Source organism: Ceratotherium simum, chromosome 7 (assembly GCF_057802395.1).
Source record: "Ceratotherium simum simum isolate JZ-2026a chromosome 7, ASM5780239v1, whole genome shotgun sequence".
NCBI lineage: Eukaryota > Metazoa > Chordata > Mammalia > Perissodactyla > Rhinocerotidae > Ceratotherium > Ceratotherium simum.
The window spans coordinates 54,018,316-54,041,611 of NC_141906.1; the positions used below are offsets into that span (position 1 = coordinate 54,018,316).

Consider the following 23,296-nt stretch of genomic DNA (forward strand, 5'->3'; position numbering starts at 1 on the left):
AGGAGATGCTGCATCCATAAAAAATAATGCTTACTTATAAAAAGAAGACTGAGATGAAATAACTACTAAAAACTTTTTAGAAATTATTTCCATACAATGAAATACAATGCAGCTACTAGGAAGAATGGAATAAATCTATAGTTAATAAAATGCAAGATTCTATAAAATACACATACTATTGAGTGAAAAAAATCACAGTATAGAAAAGCATGAAGAAATAATCCAATTTTGCTTTGTAAAAAGAATACATATACATAAGGTTGCACATGGATAGACATTTTCTGAAAGGACACACAAAGAAATATCAGTGGGTAACTCTGGGGAGTAATGCTGAGAGTAGGACTTATGCGGAGAGGTTGAAATTTTCCCTTATTACCTTTCTATATTTTCTGATTGGCTTCATGCTCAAATATTAATATTATTTTTTATTAAAGGACAACCTAGTTGTCTTTTTTTTGTGTGTGTGTGTGAGGAAGATCAGCCCTGAGCTAACATCTATGTCAATCCTCAAATATTAATATTATTTTTTATTAAAGGACAACCTAGCTGTCTTTTTTTTGTGTGTGTGTGAGGAAGATCAGCCCTGAGCTAACATCTATGTCAATCCTCCTCTTTTTGCTGAGGAAGACTGGCCCTGGGCTAACATCCGTGCCCATCTTCCTCCACTTTATATGGGACGTTGCCACAGCATGTCTTGACAAGGGGTGCATCGGTGCGCACCTGGGATCCGAACCCCGGGCCACCAGCAGCAGAGCACGCGCACTTAACCGCTACGCCATGGGGCCGGCCCCCCTAGTTCTCTTAAAAAAGGATGATGTGATGTTCAGATCAGGAGAAAGGTCTACCAGTAGGAGGAACATAATGCTACATATGTCTGCTTTAATCACCTGAAATGATTAAAGAGCAGGTAAGATATAAAATTAAACAGAACTCAAAGCCCAGAAATACACCTGATTTATTCAACAGTTTGATAAAAAAGAAGGATATATCATAAAATAAAGGAATTATTTATTGATCTTATGTGACCATATTTTACTTCTTCCTTTCCACTATATTTATATTCCAGCTACTCGTTCACTGCATACTTGGTGTCTTGAGAGGAGAGGTGAAAGTATCTCAAGGAGGGGAAAACATATTTGGAGTTCCATGCATGGGAAGGTGGGCACTGGTGGATACTTTTGCTTTTTGAATATTATATATGTTTTCAAAAAATAAACACCTGATGTTAAAATTAAATGACTCCCTAATAGCTGTTTTCTCTCTTTCTCTCTACCACACACCCCCCCACACACCCACACACACAACTCGGAGCCCTTATAAATCTCTAATATTCACTGTTTTGGATATTATCTGAATTAGTCACAGCATTGTGCAGGGAAATAAAATGTCCCTTCACGTTGTCTTAGCTAAGTAAGTTGTGGTAGTATATTTAGGCTTTTAGGAAATCCTTGATTGTGAGAGCAAGCATGTTTTGGGTAGAGGATAGGCCTAAAGAATACAAATTTCTTTAGAAGTTTGTAGAAAAATAATTGACAATCTTCCCCCAATTTTTCCTTTTTATTTGTAATAGCACTTCAAATTAATTTTAAAAAACTAGTCTTAAATAATTTAAATTTTATACCATACTCAAAGCACTGCTTTCTTGTATATTCCAATACGTCACTAAAAATATGTAAAAATAAGAGAAAAGCTTATTTTAAAAGCTTTTTATTTCTTTTTCGCGCCTGATTGTTCTGACTAGAACTTCCAGAACTATGTCAAATAGAAGTGGCAAGAGTGGGCACCCTTATCTTGTTCCTGATCTTAAAGGAAAAGCTTTCAGCTTTATACCATTCAGTATGATGTTACTGTGGGCTTGTCATATATGGCCTTTATTTTGTTGAGGTACGTTCTTTCTATACCTAATTTGTTGAGAGTCTTTATCATGAACAGATGTTCAATTTTATCAAATGCTTTTTCTGCATCTATTGAGATGATCATGTTTTTTATCTTTCATTTTGTTAATGTGGTGTATCGTATTTATTGATTTGCATATATAGGACCATCCTTGCATCCCAGGAATAAATCCCACTTGATCATGGTGTATGATCTTTTTAATGTGCTACTGAACTCAGTTTGCTAATATTTTGTGGAGGATTTTTGCATCATTGTTCATCAGGGATATTGGCCAGTAATTTTCTTATCCTTGTCTGGCTTTGGTATCAGGGTAATTCAGCCTCAAAATATGAGTTGGGCAGTGTTTCTTCATCTTCAATTTTTTGGAAGAGTTTGAGAAGGATTGGTATCAGTTTTTCTTTAAATGTTTGGTAGAACTCACCAGTGAAGCCATGTAGTCCTGGACTTTTCTTTCTTGGGAGATTTTTGATTACTGAATCAATCTCCCTACTTGGTATTGGTATGCTCAGATTTTCAGTTTATTCATGATTCAGACTTGGTAGCTTGTATGTTTCTAGGAATTTATCCATTTCTTTCATATTATCCAATTTGCTGGCATGTAATTGTTCATAGTAGTGTCTTATGATCCTTTGTATTTTTATGGTATCTGTTGTAATCAAGCTAAACATGATCTTATATATATAAAGCTCTAAAGACTCCACCAAAAAAATGATAGAACTAATAAATGAATTCAGTAAAGTTGCAGGATACAAAACCAATATACAAAAATCGGTTGCATTTCTATACACTAACAACAAACTACCTGTAAGAAATTAAGAAAAGGGAGAGGAGTCAAGATGGCGGCGTAGGCAGACTCTGAACTCACCTCCTCCCGCGGACACAGCCAATTTACAACTACTCGTGGAAAAATTACCCCTGAGACAGAACTGAAAACTGGATAAGAGGAACTCCTGCAACAACAGACACTCCTAACTGAGGTAGAAGAGGCAGAAACTCCCTTCTGGAGAGAAAAAAACGCTGCCTTCGCAAGCCACAGGACCTCACGGCCACCCAGGAGCCACCCACAGCTATGTAGCCCTCCCTGGAGGAGCAGGGCCCGAGCCGGGGAGCAGCCCCGCTGTGGGCATTTGTGGACCCAGCACAATCGAGATGAGTGGCATAATATCTGACTTTGCCTGCTACTAAAGCGTTGAGGAGTACCCCCAGAAAAGCTGGTTCACAAAGACATTAAAACCGGCTCTTAAAGGGCCCACGCGCAAACTCACCGGTTTCAGAAAGCAACCTAAAATCACCAGAAAGAAAGGTGCATAGTGCTTTGGTGAAAAGAGACTCACCTAATAGGCCCTGAGTGCATCTCGGTGAGAGGTGAGACCTCTCCAGGGACTGGGACATTGGCGGTGGCCATTGTTGTGGCCTGGTGTGGGCGTGCTGACACAGACGCCATTGGAGTTCTCCCTGAGGCCTGCTAACCCAGGGTCTGCCCCACCCACTAGAGCACCGATTTAATCCAGCTCAGCCAGGGCAGGCAGCCCACCCTAGAGACTGGCCCCACCCAACAACAAGCCCTCAGGCAACTTGTGGGCCTGCATAGATTGGTGACTGGATTCTCTGCAGCCTGGCAACTGAGCCGACATCAGTGGGGCAGGGTGTGCACAAGGAGCAGGTGGAGAGTGTGCGGCGGTGGTGGAGTGTGTGGGGCTCCCGCCGTGGAGAGACTGGATCCACTTCAGGAGGTCGGGGCTTGCACACAGGGCAGGACTGTGTTGACTGTGTGTGTGGTCCTCTGGGCAGCAGGGCTTGTCAGCTGCAGAAGACTGGTGCTTCTCAAAGACCCACATAGGAGGTTTGCCCCACCTTCAAAAGCCTGAAACAATTGGGTGCTCCCACGCCTGAGGCCAGCCCCACCCAGCTGCAATCCTCAGAGAGCTGACAAGAGACCTAAAGGCTGAAGGCTTATAGCAATTGTAAGGCCCTGAGCCTAACAACCTGCCACGCTGGGGGCCTACTCACTTAAAAGAAATACTGGGGCCGGTCCCATGGCTTAGTGGTTAAGTGTGCGCGCTCTGCTGCTGGCGGCCTGGGTTCGGATCCCGGGCGTGCACGGACGCACCGCTTGTCCGGCCGTGCTGAGGCCGCGTCCCACATACAGCAACTGGAAGGATGTGCAGCTGTGACATACAACTATCTACTGGGGCTTTGGGGGAAAAAATAAATAAATAAACATTTAAAAAAAAAAAAAAAGAAATACTGCAACACAAATGTGGTATTAGAACTTGCAGCCAACTGTGCTGGTGCTCCCCACAGCTGATAAAGAGACTGAAGGGCTCACAACAACTACAAGCAGCTGAGCATTACAACAGCTGGCCAGGAGCATAACTCGGCCTCCCTGGGTGCCTACAGGGAGAGCAAACAGGCCACAACAGAAGGACACACGTAGCCCACATAGGGGTCACCCCTGGAACATTGAGAACTGAGGGAAGCACACTGCAGGCCTTCTAAGCCATCACTTACATAAGGTCACCTATCCAAGAGCAGGAAACGTAGCTGACCTACCTAATACGTAGACACAAGCACAGGGAAAGAGACAAAATGAGGAGGTAAAGGAATACATTCCAAGTAAGGGAACAGGACAAAACCCCAGAAAAGGAACTAAGTGAAACAGAAATGAGCAACCTACCCGACAGAGAGTTCAAACTAAGAGTGTTAGGGATGTTCACTGATCTGGGGAGAAGAATAGATGAACTCAGTGAGAATGTCAACAAAGAAATGGAAGATATAAAAAAGAACCAATCAGAACTGAAGAATACAATACTGGAAATGAAAAATTCACTAGAGGGACTCAAAAGCAGAGTAGAGGATACAGAAGAACGGATCTGTGAGCTAGACGAAAGACTAGAAGAAATTACCCAAGCTGAACAGGTAAAAGAGAAAAGAATTAAAAAGAGTGAGGACAGTGTAAGGGACCTCTGGGACAACATCAAGCTCACTAACATCCGTGTTATAGGTGTCCCAGAAGGAGAAGAGTGAGACAAAGGGGCAGAGAATCTATTTCAAGAAATAATAGATGAAAACTTCCCTAACCTAAGGAAGGAAACAGACATCCAGGTACAGGAATCACAGAGAGCCCCAAACAAGATAAACCCAAAGAGTCCCACACCAAGGCACATAATAATCAAAATGTCCAGAATTAAAGATAAAGAGAGAATCCTAAAAGCCGCAAGAGAAAGTCAAGTTACATACAAAGGAAACCCCTTAAGGCTATCAGCTGACTTCTCAGCAGAAACCTTACAGGCTAGAAGAGAATGGCACGATATATTTAAAGTGCTAAAAGGAAAAAACTTACAGCCAAGAATACTCTACCCAGCAAGGTGATCATTCAAAATGGAAGGAGAGATCAAAAATTTCCCAGACAAGCAAAAATTAAAGGAGTTTGTCACCAAGAAACCAGTACTACAAGAAATGTTAAAGGGACTGATTTAAGGGGAAAAGAGAAGACCACAAACAGGAAAAATTATCTATTTCCATGATAAGAGGGTAATGGATACAAATGCACAAAAAAGAGGTTAGATATGATATCAAAAACATACAAGGAGGGAGGAGGGGAGTTAAAGAGTAGAGCTTGCAGACAGAGGTCAAACTAAAGAGACCATCAATTCTGTATAGAAGAAGAAAGGAACAGAGAAGGACTACTAAAACACTGAGGAAAAAAAAGTTACAAAATGGCAGTAAGTACATACTTACCAATAGCTACTTTAAACGTCAATGGACTAAATGCTCCAATAAAAAGGGATAGGGTGGCTGATTGGAAAAAAAACAAAACCCATATATATCCTGCATACAAGAGACACACTTCAGACCTAAAGGCACTCACAAACTGAAAGTGAAGGGATGGAAAAAGATACTCCATGCAAATGGCAATGAAAAGAAAGCTGGGGTAGCAGTACTCATATCAGACAAAATAGACTTTAAAACAAAAACTGTAAAAAGAGACAAAGAAGGGCATTACATAATGATCAGGGGAACATCCAACAAGAGGATATAACAGTTGTAAATATCTACGCACCCAATGTAGGTGCACCTAAATATATAAAGCAATTATTAACAGACATAAAAACAGAAATAGACAGTAACACAATAATAGTAGGGGACTTTAACACTCCACTTACACCAACGGATAGATCATCCAAACAGAAGATCAATAAGGAAACATTGGCCTTAAAGGACACACTAGAACACATGGACCTAGTAGATATATACAGAGCATTCCATCCAAAAACCGAAGAATACACATTCTTTTCAAATGCACATGGAACATTCTCCAGGAATGATCACATATTAGGCCACAAAACAAGTCTCCATAAATTTAAGAAGATTGAAATAATACCAAGCATCTTTTCTGACCACAACGGTATGAAACTAGAAATCAACTTTAGGAAGAAAATCAGAAAAGCCACAAATACATGGAGATTAAACAAAATGCTACTGAACAATGACTGGGTCAATGAAGAAATCAAAAATGAAATCATAAAATACCTGGAAACAAATGAAAATGAAAATATGACATGCCAGAATTTATGGGATACAGCAAAAGTGGTTCTAAGAGGGAAGTTTATAGCAATACAGGCCTATCTCAAAAAACAAGAAAAATCTCAAATAAACAATCTAACAATGCACCTAAAGGAACTGGAAAAAGAAGAACAAACAAAGCCCCAAATCAGTAGAAGAAGGGAAATAATAAAAATCAGAGCAGAAATAAATGCAATAGAGACCAAAAAAACAATAGAAAAAATTAATAAAACCAAGAGCTGGTTCTTTGAAAAGATAAACAAAATTGACAAACCTTTGGCTAGACTCACCAAGAAAAAAAGAGAGAAGGCACAAATAAGTAAAATCAGAAATGAAAGAGGAGAATTTACAACAGACACCTCAGAAATACAAAAGATTATAAGAGAATACTATGAAAAGCTATATGCCAACAAATTCGACAATCTGGAAGAAATGGATAAATTCTTAGAATCATACAACCTTCCAAAACTGGATCAAGAAGAAGTAGAGAATTTGAATAGACCAATCACCAGTAAGGAGATCGAAACAGTAATCACAAACCTCCCCAAAAATAAAAGTCCAGGACCAGACGGCTTCCCTGGTAAATTCTACCAAACATTCAAAGAAGACTTAATACCTATCCTTCTCAAACTCTTCCAAAAAATTGAGGAGAGGGGGAAGCTCCCTAACTCATTCTATGAAGCTGACATTACCCTGATACCAAAACCAGACAAGGACAACACAAAAAAAGAAAATTACAGGCCAATATCACTGATGAAGATCGATGCCAAAATCCTCAACAAAATACTAGCAAATCACATACAACAATACGTTAAAATGATTATAAGCCATGATCAAGTGGGATTATTCCAGGTATGCAGGGATGGTTTAACATTCGCAAATCAATCAACGTGATACACCACATTAATAAAATGAAGAATAAAAATCACATGATCATCTCAATAGATGCAGAGAAAGCATTTGACAAGATACAGCATGCATTTATGATAAAAACTCTCAATAAAATGGGTATAGAAGGAAAGTACCTCAACATAATAAAGACCATATATGACAAACCCACAGCTAATATCATCCTCAATGGTGAAAAACTGAAAGCTATCCCTCTAAGAACAGGAACCAGACAAGGATGCCCACTGTCGCCATTCCTATTTAACATAGTACTGGAAGTCCTAGCCAGAGCAATCAGGCAAGAGAAAGAAATAAAAGGGATCCAAATTGGAAAGGAAGAAGTGAAACTGTCACTATTTGCAGATGACATGATTTTATATATAGAAAACCCTAAAGAATCCACCAGAAAACTTTTAGAAGTAATAAACGAATATGGTAAACTTGCAGGATACAAAATCAACATACAAAAATCAGTTGCATTTCTATACACTAACAACGAAGTAGCAGAAAGAGAAATTAAGAATACCATCCCATTTACAATTGCAACAAAAAGAATAACATACCTAGGAATAAACTTAACCAAAGAGGTGAAAGAGCTGTACACGGAAAACTATAAAACATTGCTGAAAGAAATTGAAGAAGACACAAAGAAATGGAAAGATATTCCGTGCTCTTGGATTGGAAGAATTAACATAGTTAAGATGTCCATACTTCCTAAAGCCATCTATAGATTCAATGCAATCCCTATCAAAGTTCCAACAACACTTTTCACAGAAATAGAACAAAGAATCCTAAAATTTATATGGAACAACAAAAGACCCCGAATAGCTAAAGGAATCCTGAGAAAAAAGAACAAAGCTGGAGGTATCACACTCCCTGATTTCAAAATATACTACAAAGCTATAGTAACCAAAACAGCATGGTACTGGCACAAAAACAGAGATACAGATCAATGGAATAGAATCGAAGGCCCAGAAATCAACCCACACATCTATGGACAGCTAATCTTTGACAAAGGAGCCAAGAACATACAATGGAGAAAAGAAAGTCTCTTCAACAAATGGTGTTGGGAAAACTGGATAGCCACATGCAAAAAAATGAAAGTAGACCCTTACCTTACACCATACACAAAAATTAACTCCAAATGGATTAAAGACTTGAATGTAAGACCTGAAACTATGAAACGTCTAGAAGAAAACATAGGCAGTATGCTCTTCAACATCGGTCTTAGCAACATATTTTCAAGCACCATGTCTGACAGGGCAAGAGAAACAATAGAAAAAGTAAATAAATGGGACTACATCAGACTAAAAAGCTTCTGCACAGCAAAGGAAACCATCAACAAAATGAAAAGACAATCTAACAATTGGGAGAAGATATTTGCAAACCATACATCTGATAAGGGCTTAATCTCCAAAATATATAAAGAACTCATGCATCTCAACAACAAAAAAACTACCAACTCAATTAAAAAATGGGCAAAAGACCTGAACAGACATTTCTCCAAAGAAGATATACAGATGGCCAACAGACACATGAAAAGATGTTCAAAATCATTAACTATCAGGGAAACGCAAATCAAAAGTACAATGAGATATTACCTCATGCCCATCAGAATGGCTATAATTAACAAGACAGGAAACAACATGTGTTGGAGAGGATGTGGAGAGAAGGGAACTCTCATACACTGCTGGTGGGAGTGCAAACTGGTGCAGCCACTATGGAAAACAGTATGGAGATTCCTCAAAAAATCAAGGATAGAACTACCATATGATCCAGCTATTCCACTGCTGGGTATTTAGCCAAAGAATTTGAAAACACCAATGCGTAAAGATACATGCACCCCTGTGTTCACTGCAGCGTTATTCACAATAGCCAAGACTTGGAAGCAACCTAAGTGCCCATCAAGGGACGAATGGATAAAGAAGATGTGAAATATATACACAGTGGAATACTACTCAGCCATAAGAAATGATGAAATCCAGCCATTTTTGACAACATGGAGGGACATTGAGGGTATTATGCAAAGTGAAATAAGTCAGAGGGAGAAGATCAAATACCGTATGATTTCCTTCATTAAGTAGTAGATAATAACAACGATAAACAAACACATAGAGACAGAGATTGGATTGGTGGTTACCAGAGGGGAAGGGGGGAGGGAGGAGGGCAAAAGGGATAATTTGGCACATGTGTGTGGTGATGGGTTGTAATTAGTATTTGGGTGGTGAACATGATGTAATCTATGCAGAAATAGAAGTATAATGATGTACACCTGAAATTTATACAATGTTATAAACCAATGTTACTGCAATAAACAAAAAAATTTAAAAAAAAGAAAGAAATTAAGAAAAGAAGCCCATTTACAGTATCATCAAAAGGAATAAAATACTTAGGAATAAATTTAAGCAAGGAGATGAAAGAGCTGTATACTGAAAACTATAAAACATTGATGAAAGAAACTGAAGGTGACACAAATAAACTAAAAGATAGTTTGTGTTCATAGATTAGAAGAATTAATATTATTAAAATGTCTGTACTACTCAAAGTTATCTACAGATTCAATGCAATCCCTATCAAAATTCCCATGGAATTTTTCACAGAAATAGAAAAACAATCCTAAAATTCATATGGAACCACCAAAGACCCCAAATTGCCAAAGCAATTTTGAGCAAGGAGAACAAAGCTGGAGGCATCATGCTTCCTGATTTCAAACTATATTACAAAACTATGGTAATCAAAACAGTATGGCACTGGAATAAAAACAGGCACATAGATCAAAGGAACAGAATAGAGCCCCCAGAAATAAACCCATGATATATGGTCATCTAATTTTCAACAAAACAAGAACACACAATGGGGAAAGAATGGTTTCTTCAACAAATAGTGCTGGGAAAATTGGATGTTCACATGCAAAAGAATGAAATTGGACCGTTATCTTACACCACACACAAAATTAAATTCAAAATGGATTAAACACTTAAACATAAGACCTTAAACCATAAAATTCCTAGATGAAAACACAGGAGAAAAGCTCCCTGACATTGATCTTGACAATACATTTTGAGATCTGACACCAAAAGTACAGGCAACAAAAGCAAAAATAAACAAGTGAGACTACATCATACTAAAAAGTTTCTGTATAGTAGAGGAAACAATCAACAAAATGAAAAGGCAACCTACAGAATGGAAGAAAATATTTGCAAACCATCTATCTGATAAGTGGTTAGTATCCAAAATACATAAGGAACACTTACAACTCAACAGCAAAAAAACAAATAACCTGATTAGAAAATGGGCAAAGGACCTGAATAGACATTTTTCCAAAGAAAACATACAAATGGCCAACAGGTATATAAAAAGATGCTCAACATCATTAATCATCGAGGAAATGTAAATCAAAACCATAATAAGATATCGCCTCACACCTGTCAGGATTGCTATTATCAAAAAGTCAAAAGTTAACAGAGTTCATCAGGATGTGAAGAAAAGAGAACTCTTGTACATTGTTGATGGGAGTGAAAATTGGTATAGTCATTATGGAAATCAGTACGGAGGTTCCTTAAAAAATTAAAACTAGAACTACCATATAATCCAGCTATCCCACTTCTGGGTAAATGTCCAAAGGAAATAAAATCAGTATCTTGAATAGATACCTGCACTTACATGTTCATTGCAGCATTATTCACAATAGCCAAAATATGGAAATAACCTGAATGTCCAGCAATGGATGAATAGATAAAGAAATATATATATATTATATATATAACAGAATATTATTCAGCCTTAAAAAAGAAAAAATCCTGCCATTTGCAACAACATGGATAAACCTTGAGGGCATAATGCTAAGTGAAATAAGTGAGAAACAGAAAAACAAAATGCATGATCTCACTAATATGTAGAATATATTAAGAAAAAAAGCTGAACTCATAGTAACAGAGAGTAGAATGGTGGTTTACCAGAGGCTGGAACATGGGGGAAAAGGGGAGACTAAAAAAAAAAGTAGAAAGGTGGTTGCCAGGGACTGGGGATAAGGAGTCATGGGAGTTATTGTTTAAATGGTACAGAGATTCAGTTTTGCAAGATGAAAAGAGTTCTAGAGATGGATGGTGGTGATGGTTGCATAACAGTATGAATGTAGTTAATACCACTGAACTGTACACTTAAAAATGTTTAAGATAATAAGTTTTATGTTATATGTATTTTACCATAATAATTTTTTTTTAATTTTAAAAGAAATTGTGTGAGGATAATTAGTCAGCTATATGGAAAAATAATTATTTAGATTATTTATATCATATACTACACCATATAGCTAACCAAATTTATATGTGAATGAAATATTTATATGTGTTTTATTTAGTTAACTAAATAAAAACAAACCCAAGAAAATAGTAAAAAAGGCAATAAAAAGACACTCAGTATTTATCAGATCTTGTATTAGTAATTATAAACTTTGATGAGATAGAAGAGACCATAATGAAAAGAAAGTTTTAAGTGTTTATAATAAAATAATTTCCATAAAAAGAAAGCAGCAGAGAGAAAAACACTATAGGGAATAAGATAGCAAAGGGTTAGTTACTATATTTTGAAAAGAACTTATATAAAATTTTGAGGAAAATATTATGGCCCTCATAGATAAATAGTCAAAGTTCATGGAACTATAATTCACACAATAAAAATTTAATTAGCAAAGCAACACTCAGAAAAACAGTCAATCAACCAATAATTAAATGCAAATAAAAACCAATATGAGGTATCATTTTTCATATACTAAATTAGCAGTATAAAGAATGATATCAAAAAAAGTATACAAGACTGAAGTGAAATTTATACCGTCTCTTTTTACTGATGACACAGAAATTGGAACTGTCTTTTTGGAAAGTAATTGAATAACGTGGTCTAAGAATCATGAAAATATATTCAGTTTTGGTGCTTTAGAAATTCTCCTTGTTAGAATTTAGTCTAAAAAAGATACTAAAGGAAAAAAATATACATGTAAGATGTTTTGGGCAACACTGTATAAGAACAAAAATTTAGAATCAACTTACACATGTCCAACAATAAGGAAATTATTAATCACCTAATAATTAATTCCTCAATAAAAAAGTTCCTCAATAGAATTTTATGTGGCTTTTAACATAATTATTGTAAAGAATACGTGTCACATGTGAAAAAACAGGTATGATATTACATTGCATTTAAAAAGTCCGGAGATATATGCTATGATGTAAAATCATGCATATATATGAACAGGTACAAGAAGGTAACTGAAAGAAATATAACACGATTTGTTAGACTTCAGATGTATTGACACTTTTTTTCCTTAATTTTAATTTGATTTCTGTTAATGCTGTTATGAAAATATTTGTGCAACTAATAATAATAATTTTCATAACCCTAAAACACAGTGTAGCATTCTTTTTTTTTTTTTTTTTGTGAGGAGATCAGCCCTGTGCTAACATCTGCCGATCCTCCTCTTTTTTCTTCTGCTGAGGAAGACTAGCCCTGGACTAACATCCGTGCCCATCTTCCTCCACTTCATATGGGACGCCGCCACAGCATGGCTTGCCAAGCAGTGCGTCGGTGCGTGCCTGGGATTCGAACTGGCGAACCCCAGGCCGCCACAGCGGAGTGCGTGCACTTAACCGTTTGGGCCACCGGGCCGGCCCCCAGTGTAGCATTTTTAAGCAAAAAAAAGGGAAAAAAGAAAAATTAATTTCAATTGCAAAATTTATAATATTAGTCTTAAGCACTAATAAATAGGGACAAAGGGCAGTTGAATAACTATTATCGTTTATATACAAACGTTTCTTAGAGACTTTGTAAGGTGACACATTGTAAAACACAAGCAGATTAAATAAAAAAAATGTGCTACATGCAGAGCAGTTGGTATAACCTTTCTACATTTGTAAAAATGTGTTCATTTCAAATGTAGTAGTTTTTAATATTCCACATTGATGTATTTCATTTTTATTTAAAAATTAAGTGCGTGATTATATGTTCATTAGGTTCACTTAATATTGTTGTGGGATAAGAGATGATTCCTATACTTTACTGACTTGTAATATTTAGAAGAAATTGAACCATGTGATTTATAAATGAAACATTTAATTTTGATGCTGCATTAACCAAAGTTAAAACAATCATCTCCATTAAGAGCAGTTATATGACTACAAGTACATAAGTATTTAGGACAAAGTAGTCAATATCTATAGTTTAGTTTGCTTGGAGAAAATGCTTCTGTACTTTAGTAATCACAAAATAGTTTCTCCATATAAAAGCATATTTTCAAGTCAATATACGTCTGTAAAAAAAACAGTTCAATTTCAAACTTCCTGGAAATGAGTATTTAACATTTAATCAGTAAATACATTCATTGAAACTACTAAAGGAATTAAAAGGACTAAATGAATACCATGAGTTGGCATTCATTAAGCATGACATATTTTAAAGTATTAAAGAGTAAATTGTATTTATGGTCAATTTTGGGTGACAATCTTAATAAAAAATATTTTTATAAACAGTTTGTCAAAAAGAAAGTCAAAACTATATTAGATTTAACCATTTAAACTATTTTTCTTTTTTGGCATAACTTCTCATTTTTAAAAATAATGTTATTTAAATTACTCTTCCAAGAAATAACATTTAGAAAAATCTGATTTACCATTTTCAAACCTAAGTTAAATTGCTTTTCATTATTTCCTCAGTCGTAAGTCTGCAATTTTTTTCTGCAGTTATAAATAATTTTTAAATCAACTTTTCCCCTAATTGTCTCTACCAATTACTGACTCCAAAAGACTCCTAAAATCCAATTATTCACAGATGGGTCTGGAGTTTCTAGACATCTTGTATGCAAGGCAATGATCCTTTGTTCCAAACTATAATTTCAAGGATGTTGGTATAGCAAACAGCCTTGGAAGAGAGAGACAGTGTCTCCCTCCAGAGCATAAGAGCAGTCATGGTTATTGTCCATTACAAAAGGTTTTGGTTCCCTAAGCTCAGAGTTCCTCTCCTGTAATACAACTCACTGCGAGTGCAGTGCCATTTCATCCTTTCATGTTTCCTTGTGGAAACTGGGGTTTGGGCGACTGATCCAAAAATGAGACTACTCTGGCTACTGCTATTGCTAAGATAATAAACTGTCCTTTATCTCTGACCCAGGAGGTCTCTCTCTTCCAGCAGTATCCATGAAACTGTGACAGGCTATCTTGTAAGTCTGCATGTGAAGTAAAATCTCAGACCCTTCACAGTCCTGGACATCAAAAAGATCATACAATTTACTTACAATTTATAAATTATTTGCAGGACCTAGAAGGTTATGATTTTCTTTAACTAAGTGAAGCCAGGGCCACTCAGTGCACATTTTCCATTGTGTAGCAGGTCACCCCTAGCTATGAAAGACAAGAGAAACAGATGATGAAGAGAAATCAACATAACCCACATTTGAAACACACAGTGACCTATATTTGAAAAAATAATGACAAAGCCACGCAAGGCAGAATTTTCCAATTATCAAAAATTCCTTGGCTATAAATATTTTTATCACCTTCTGTCTCAGTGGTTTATATATGAAGAACCAAAATGGTCCAGGAAGCATTTGGACCAAATAATAAAACTTTAATCAATCTATTCTGGCACAAAACAGAAACTAAGGAGGTGAGCCTGAAAGTTCAAATTTTGCTTTTGAGACATCTCTTCTCTCCAAAAAGTGATGAGTGGTCGATACTCCAACAACAAATTCTAAAAGAAATTCAGTCTTAGCTATCAGATTACCTAATTTTTAAAAAAATTGTCTAATTAAAATTATAAATTCTCAAACTCTGCATATTTCCTCTACAATTCCTATATTATTATTTTTCTATTAGTATTACCCCAGTGAACGAGGATCAGGTCTAATTCTGAGTTCTCGGCAGTGCTTAGAACAACATATGTGTAAATGCTATGGCGTGAACATGAGTGATAGTTACAAATATTGTCGGACTTTATCCAACGTGGTTTTTCTGTTTTGAGAGGCAGAAATGAAATGAAAGTGTCAAGAGTAGGAAATTGTTCTTTTCTCTGAAAATGGAGAAGAAACTAAATTGTATCAGTTAATGTGAAAAGTGAAGCTTCCTTAAAGTCTGGGTTTGCAGAAATTCAGGAAGTAGGGTATTAATGGGAAGTAAGACAGGGGCCATAGGGTGAAGTGTAATCAAAAAGAGGCAGTCAGTCCCTTCTTTCCATGCCTGACTCAGCAGCTGTGCTCAAGACCATGAACCTGAGCCAGTCTTGACCAGTGCAATTACTCTAGCCTGTGAAGTTGAGAATTGAAACGCCTGGTGCAGAAGCCAAATCCACACTCTCCCACCTCCCGAGCTGTACTCTTCTGTTTTTTTGCTTTTGTTTCTCCCTGACTAGGCTTTGTAATCCTCTCCCTGAATCTTTATTATAGTTGGTATCATATTTCAAACTGGATCAATAAAAAATAGTTAAGATGACACCATACAATGAATCCAAATATCTCACTACCAGTTAACTCCCACTGCACTGCCCACTCATAATCAGATCCTTTCAGACGCTGATGTTAGCCTAAACCAGGTAATATTAGCCCTATGTCTTTGGATATTTTAATCTGAACTATTGATCAATCCTTTGGAATCCACCTAGATCCTGTTCCTAATAATTTCCAGCTTTCTTCCCTTTTCAACCAGTTCACCTGCTGAGAGCTCAGCATACATTGTATCAGGTCCACTAAGGATTACCAAACATTCTACCATAGAGGTATGAAAAAGCTCCTTTATTGTAATCATGTCTCCTTTGGTTCCCATAGTTAGTTCTAGAAGAGTAAATGCACCCATATATCATTCTCTCCACAAAAATTTACTTAACATTTATTATGTTCCAGATGCCAAGCCCATAGCAATAGGATGTATACAAAGGAAAATGACACTTGCAACAAAGAAGCATTTTGTACATTCCTGCTCTGTGCTAGATGCTGACGTTAAGTGTTAATAGTTTGGCGGGAGAAATGTTCACAGGAGCACTTTTCACATTTGGTTTAAATGCTATACTAGATGTATGTATAATGCACATGAAAATACAGAAAGAGATACGCTGAACTCAGCCTGAGTTGGAGCTGAGATACAGGGAGGTGATTTTAAAGTACATTGATGGGATGCAGAGGTTCTATAAGTGAAGAGGAAGGAAGAACCTGCATCCCAGGCAGACAGACCAGGACATGCAATGGAAAGGATGTATGAGACTGTATACTGTGTCATTTCAACAGGAAGAACTGAAAGTGGAAATCGTTCCTTTTTACTTTTGCTTTTTTATGAAGGGGCCAGTTTCAGAGAAGCTATGCAAAAAGTTTTGACTCATGTTTTTAAACTTTTACTTGCATTTATGCTATGCGTGCTATATTAACTATGCACCTAAGCTTACGTGAAAGTTGAGCAACAATGAAAAATTAACCTATTAAGAGAATAAGCAATAGCTGAGCATGCTGGAATCCTTCCTGTTTCCCATGCCTGAGTGACTCTATGTATAAAATATATATGGATTGAGAATATGGGGGACTTCCTGGCTCCAAGGAGAGACACTGACCTCTACAGTACCCCTCAGTGCCTTGGTCAGTTTCAGCTGGTGGCTGCCCAGGGCCAGGCCACACAAAGGGCCAAGTTATCCAACTCACTGCATGCCTTGTTTGCTTCACCCAGACAGTGAGGAAAAAATTAAAAACAAAAATGAAATGTAACCAATCAACAACATCCTTTATTAACTAAAAATTAACAAATGTTATTCTTATCTCCAGGCTCAGAGGGATAGCAGCTGGTCCAGCTATCGGAGCTGGATGCTCCCTCAATAGACCCCAGCCCTATTCCCTTGCCTGGGTGTGGGCACCAGCCCCCTTGCTCTCTCCTCTCGCTGTCCTCCCTAAGCTTGTCTTGTTCTCTGTACTTCAGAGTCTAAAAACAGGCCACAAAGATTCTATTCCACAGGTTCAGGTTGCTCCAGGCTGTATTAGTGCTTACTTCCTCTTGTTTTCTACTGTTTATGATTTTCAGTGCTAGGATGGTGTGGCCTGACTTTCACTGAGCCCTTGCTTTGTGCCAACCCCGATGCCAGGCCATTGAGATACTGCAGAGAACAGAAGAGTTCAGGCTTTGGAGCTCATTCTCTGTGACATGTTATGGATGTGGAGCGTGCATTCACTAGGTGATACACTGACTCGTGGTGAAATCAGCCTTCTTCTATTCTTCAAAGGCGGGATGCTTTCGGCTTGGGGTCAAGTGGTCATGGAACATACGGGGGGCTCCATCTTACTTCTTCCGTTCCAAACACCTCTCTTTTCAACACTGCCACGTGGCATCCTGCTCTTTCACCATGCTGAAATGGACCTTCCTTTTATTCCATTATTTTAGAAAGGCTTCCTCTTGGCTCCCCTAACTACCTTTTCCTGTCTAGGAAGGGTCCCATGTGCTCAGCGTATTTCCTCATGGTCTGAGTTTGGGGAATGGCTGAGTTGATATTTTCTGCTCATAGCCATTGATGTGAATCACTGGCTTTTCCCCATCCTGGTCTGAGTATCCCTGAGCATGTGGCAAGACCTAATGACATAGTTATGGATAAACATATTACATCTTTTTGGAAGAACGGGTGGTGGGAAACTATTTTCTTTTCAGATAAACATGGGAACATTATGGAATAGGAAACAAACTTTTAATGTAAAACAGATGTCAAAGAATACTTGTGCTTACAGTGGGCTGTACCAGATTTCTACGAGAACCAATCATATTTTTTCCTGTGGTTAGGGATATAAAATGTTGAAAATTTTATATAAATAAAAGTTTACTTATAAAACTTTGAGGAGCACTATCCCAGTTATTCCCTAGGCAGTGGTTTTCCATGAAGTTATCTCTATAGATTTTAACAAAGTAAATACTTTAAACCTAAATATCATGACATATCATGGACATACCTCTAAGTAAAGGTGACCTGTTCTTTAACAGGGAGTTAGAATTTCTTGATAATTTGAAAGGATTTTTATTCAGTGATTTTTCAAGATTTATTTCTCCATAAGCATGAAAGCATCTACTATCAATTCAATCTGTCTTTTTTTATCGTTCCTCTTTAAAGCAACAGCTGGCCATCTTGTAGAAAAGTAACATCTGTCAACTCAAGTTGAAAAATAAAATTAAAATCTGTATGACATCAAGATGAAAACATTCGTTTTTTTTTTTGAATCAATAGAGTGGTAGATTTCATTACAGTGGTATATTAGTGTACAAAATTTATTCAACCTCTAATTAGGTTTTCATAGAAACTGACTTTTACTCATTTTAAATCTTTAAAAATTGTCAGTCTTGGAGTTAGATCTGGTCTATAGTCCTTTTGGACCATTTGGTGTTTTAAAAATCAGAACATTTCACATATAAAATCTTACTTCTGGCTTCTCTTTAAAAATCAGAGGATTTAGGAACACAGGCCTCTGGTGCCTCATGGTAACAATTGACCAGGGCTAAGTGGAGACCATCATTTTTATATAGGGCATCTTCTCAAGGTCACTACATCCCCAACATTCCCTGCCTTCACATCAAACTGGCTTTACTTGTTTTCTTTACTTGCCCAGGCATTTGAGTTGGCAAGATTGATTCATTCAACCATCTTTCCATGGATCAGACATTTTTAGATGTTGTGTATGACACACTTCTCTACAACTAACAAGTATATTACTAAGCCCTAGTCTCTGCCCTTGAATACCTGAAAGCCCCATACAGCAGACACCGAAATGAATTACTGAAACACAGTACTGTAAGAGCAATGAAAGAGATCGGCTTGGAACATGATGAGAGCTCTGAGCGAAACAACTCCAGCCTGCAGTGGAGGGAAGGGTTGAGGGAAGGATTCTTTGAAGGGGTATGCCTGATAAAAAAGGAGGCAAGGGTAATCTAGGCAGAGTGAATAGTCTAAAGAAAGGCACAGAAGCCAAAAGCATTGGTGTGTTTATTGTGAGAGCACAAAGATCAGGAAGAGGGTGAGGAGAGTTGATGTTGGAGAAGGAAGGAAGAAGTCAGTTTGTAGAAGCCGGTATACTGAGTTGTCCCATAGTAGGGCCTCAGATTATATGTGATTGTTGTCAACGAGCTAACCCACATAAAGGAACATTACAGTTTACTATCATGTTTTATAGCATGAACATTTTTGTTAACTATGTTGGATTTAAAATCTTTCTAAAATGCATTGCATACATCTCTCCTTTCTTAAATTATGCTCAGAATGCTCAGTTTAAGTTTCCTTTGAAGACTCGAGGGTATCATTATAAATGTCAATCATTATACCATGCTGCCAATAAAATATCAATGCTATAAATGGGTTTGAGGGTTATGGGACTTTTCCTCCTACACTAATAATATTCTATTTGAGTAACATCTTTTTCCGATATAAAGCAGTTAGGCAAATTGACAGCAATTGACAGAAAAGCAAGACGTCTTAAGTACTGTCTCCCCCTCCTCATTTGTTGCTTCTAATACACTATAGGCTAAAAGTAAAGGATCAAACTCATTAGAAATATACACAGTAAATCTTTTATTTAGGTTGGGATAATCACTCATAAATTGTATGCATGAGCTTCATGCCAACTCTTTTATTTACTAGAAGCGCCCTCCAAGTTGTTTTTTTAACTTTCATGCAGACTCTTGAGTACATTTGAGAACACTGGCTCTCGTCCTTTTTATCCTTCTGCTCTACATTAGATCTGGTGGACATCAAAAGTGAGAGAAGCTCCCTCAGGCTGGATATAGACGGTATAGGCTGGGTTATACACAGCCCCACTCCTCTCTTCCACTCAGGAAAACATATGAAAAGGCATATCGATATCAGAGAATTCTAGGGATTACCTTAAATCCTCTAAAATTTAATTTTTAAAAAAGTAAATTCTTTTGAGATTTAAGTCATTTAACTCTTGCTATTAATGAATTGCCTGGGGCACACCTCATAAGGCACACCATAGCATCAGAGAAACGTGGTCTCGGTTGCTGGGATGAGTGAAGTGAACATGTGGTAAAATAAATATCTTGAGATACTGAAAACCCAAAACTGCTTTAACTACGAGTGGTTCCTAATTCTGATTTCGCTTCCTCCTCTAATCATCCTAAAAATGGATAAGACAGTCAGAGAAGGGAAGAGAAATAAAAATAAGAAATTTAAATATAAAGATTGTAACTGAAGAAAAAAAGAGGTGCAAAGAGGAAGATAAGAAACTAGGGGAAATCACCCAATTTCAATGGGACTTGAAAGGATTTGAATGAGCAGTTATATACTTAGTACCTGTCAATTTGGGGCAGTCCCTAAATTCAAGAAGCTTATGACTTCATCCTGAGTTCCAGAATGTGGCCAGGGTAAATCCCTTTGCAAATCACATGTTTTAAAATTCCTTCTCCATTCTCTTTCCTTTTTACTTCTTTCATTATAGGAAGATGTTTCTTTCTGTACAACCTGAAATTTGAGAATAAGTGACTTAAACTTTGTCCCAGACATTCCTACCAAAAATCCTAGTTTGCATAATAAAATAACACAATTCATACTCGTATAACGTTAGTCATCTACTGTTGTGAGTTGAAATATAATAGGGAAAGTGCCTTTGTCTTTGTTTCTGACCCCTTGGAATATGATACTGGAAGTGAGTAATAAAAGTACCTCATCTAGGAGGATGTAGCGTAACAATTTAGAATATAGACTCTGGAGTCAAACGGCTTGGGTTTGAATCCCGGCTCTGCCAATTACCGATGTGACTTTGGGAAAGTTACTCTAGATGTCTGGGCTTACATTTCCTAATCTGTAAAATGGATGTAACAGTCCGTGTGGGTGGAGTGAGTAGTTTCCAAGGAAGGCAAACAGGGCATAGTGGGAGCCCTTGGGATGCACTATGTGACTTTGGGCGTGTGGGGGGAGTAGGTGCAGGTCCTGATGGAGAGGCGGAGAGAGGATGGGCTGGGATGCACTGAGCCTCAGGGGTGGCTCAGGGGAAAGAAAATAATAAAAATAAAAATAGTCTGTGCATTCTGGCATTTATGATAAAAGACTTAGAATTATTCCACTTGAGTGGTTGTGAAAGGTCACATAGATAACTTCATAAAAATTCTATATAAACAAACACCACTATTTTTGCATAAACTTTTCGTTTTATTATAACAAAGCAAACTGTACACTTGTAATGTTTAAAATTGAGCATCATCTTTCCTTTCCAGTGAAACAAAAAGAAAATTTAAAGATAAATAGGAACAAATTAAATAGAGAATGTAAATTCCAAATAAGATCCTACAGGTTCTGCTGATTCTCCCATCGAATGTCAGGGCTCAAGTCATCATCATGAGATTACATCCATTGTGCCCATTAAACCCTCCCTCATGGAGTTATAGTGAGATTAAATGAGTTATATACATATAAAATGCTTAGAATAGTGCTTAGCACATAGTATGTTCTTTATTAATGTTTCTTCTGCCAGGAATCTACTAATCTGTGTAAAAGTGGTAGAACAGCGCTGTCCAATACAGTAGCCTCTATCCACATGTAGCAATTTAAATTTTAATTCGAAGTAATTAAAATTAAATAAAACTAAGAATTCAGTTCCTCAGTTGAACTAATCACATATCAAACGCTCAATACTAGTGGCTATCATATGGGACAGGGTAGATATAGAACACTTACACCATTGCAGAAAGTTCTAGTGCATATCACTGTATTAGAAACTGATATAATGAAGATAATAACAAGAGAGACTTGAGGGAACAGAATAAGGACAAGAATGTGTTGAGTCAGGCAGTCAACTGAGGGTTTCTTTGGACCAGATGCTGCATAAAGTGACAAGGATACTGTGTACGTGCACGTGTCTGTGCACATGTCTGTCCTCGTGTGCCTACAAGGGTGGAGATGGGGCTGATGTATCAGGAAAATGAATTTTAAGGAGACTCAAAGCGTGAGTAGATTTTAGGTAGGAAAACATTACAGGATAGGAGGGGACACTGAGGGTTCTGGCAAAACTGGGTAAGCAGAGCACAGAGTAAGGAGGAGGAGAGTGTAGAGAGGATATAGAGCAAAGGTGAGGGCAGATCGGACCTCTTCATCCTTTTGCCTAGGAATGGTCCAGCTAGTCCCATACTAAGTATTTTCCTTTATTGTCCCATTTTCTACTTTTACATTTAAAGTGAGGAAAAGATGGCCTGGGAGAAAACAGGGTTATATGTTTAACGCATAGAGCTATAGAAATGTAGAATGTCCATGCACACATTGCAAGATTCTAACAAATTTGTCCTCCCCCACACCCCATAAAGGATCTAATGTGAGGCTAATTTAGTGGTTCAGGCCATGCTAATATCCTCTGCCGTTAATTTGTTTTCTGACCTGGGCAGACTTATGGGTAGCCTAAAATTTCTTCTTAGGAATGTTTTATAAGTGTTCAGTATTAGAAACAATGCTGCTCTGAATTTTCCTGTATGTATATCCTGGGCGCATGGGTAAGAATTTCTCTTGGGCAGTGGCTCTCAAATTTTAGCATGTATTGTAATTGCCTGGAGAGCTTATTAAAACACAGGTGGCTGGACTCCACCCTGGGAGTTTCTGATTCAGCAGGTCTAGGGTGGGGTCTGATGATCTGGATTCCTAACAAGTTCTCAGGTGATGTAGGGCACACACTTTGAGAAGCCCTGCTCTAGGGCAACAGTTTTTAAACTGGAGAACCCATACTGTGGTGCACAAACAGTACAAGGACAGAAATAGCTTTACTGAAATCTGTTTTCAAGTCCTCCATATCCATAAGTATTCTCCCCTAAAACTTCTCTTAGATTTCCCTTAGAACACTCCTATAGTCAAGTAGTAACACCAGCTCTCCTTTCCCACCTCCCATTTCAGTCTCCCTTCTCTCACTTTACAAAGAAAAAGCATAACTTTCACCCATTCATAGCATTGCCCT

The 23,296-nt window shown here is 37.4% G+C and overlaps 1 protein-coding gene across 2 annotated transcripts in view; it reads right to left on the minus strand.

The window, feature by feature from the left end:
* Window positions 1-23,296, minus strand: part of TRPC6 (transient receptor potential cation channel subfamily C member 6) — a 126,731-nt gene that overhangs the window by 84,442 nt on the left and 18,993 nt on the right. Inside the window, exon 1 of one of the 2 annotated variants that reach the window (XM_087433630.1) lies at window positions 3,231-3,352. The exons of the other annotated variant lie outside the window; for it this stretch is intronic. Coding sequence (XP_087289756.1) covers window positions 3,231-3,340 — 110 coding nt within the window. The 5' untranslated portion in view covers window positions 3,341-3,352. Of the gene's footprint in view, window positions 1-3,230; window positions 3,353-23,296 lie in introns of those variants that run through there. 2 annotated transcript variants of the gene reach the window in all.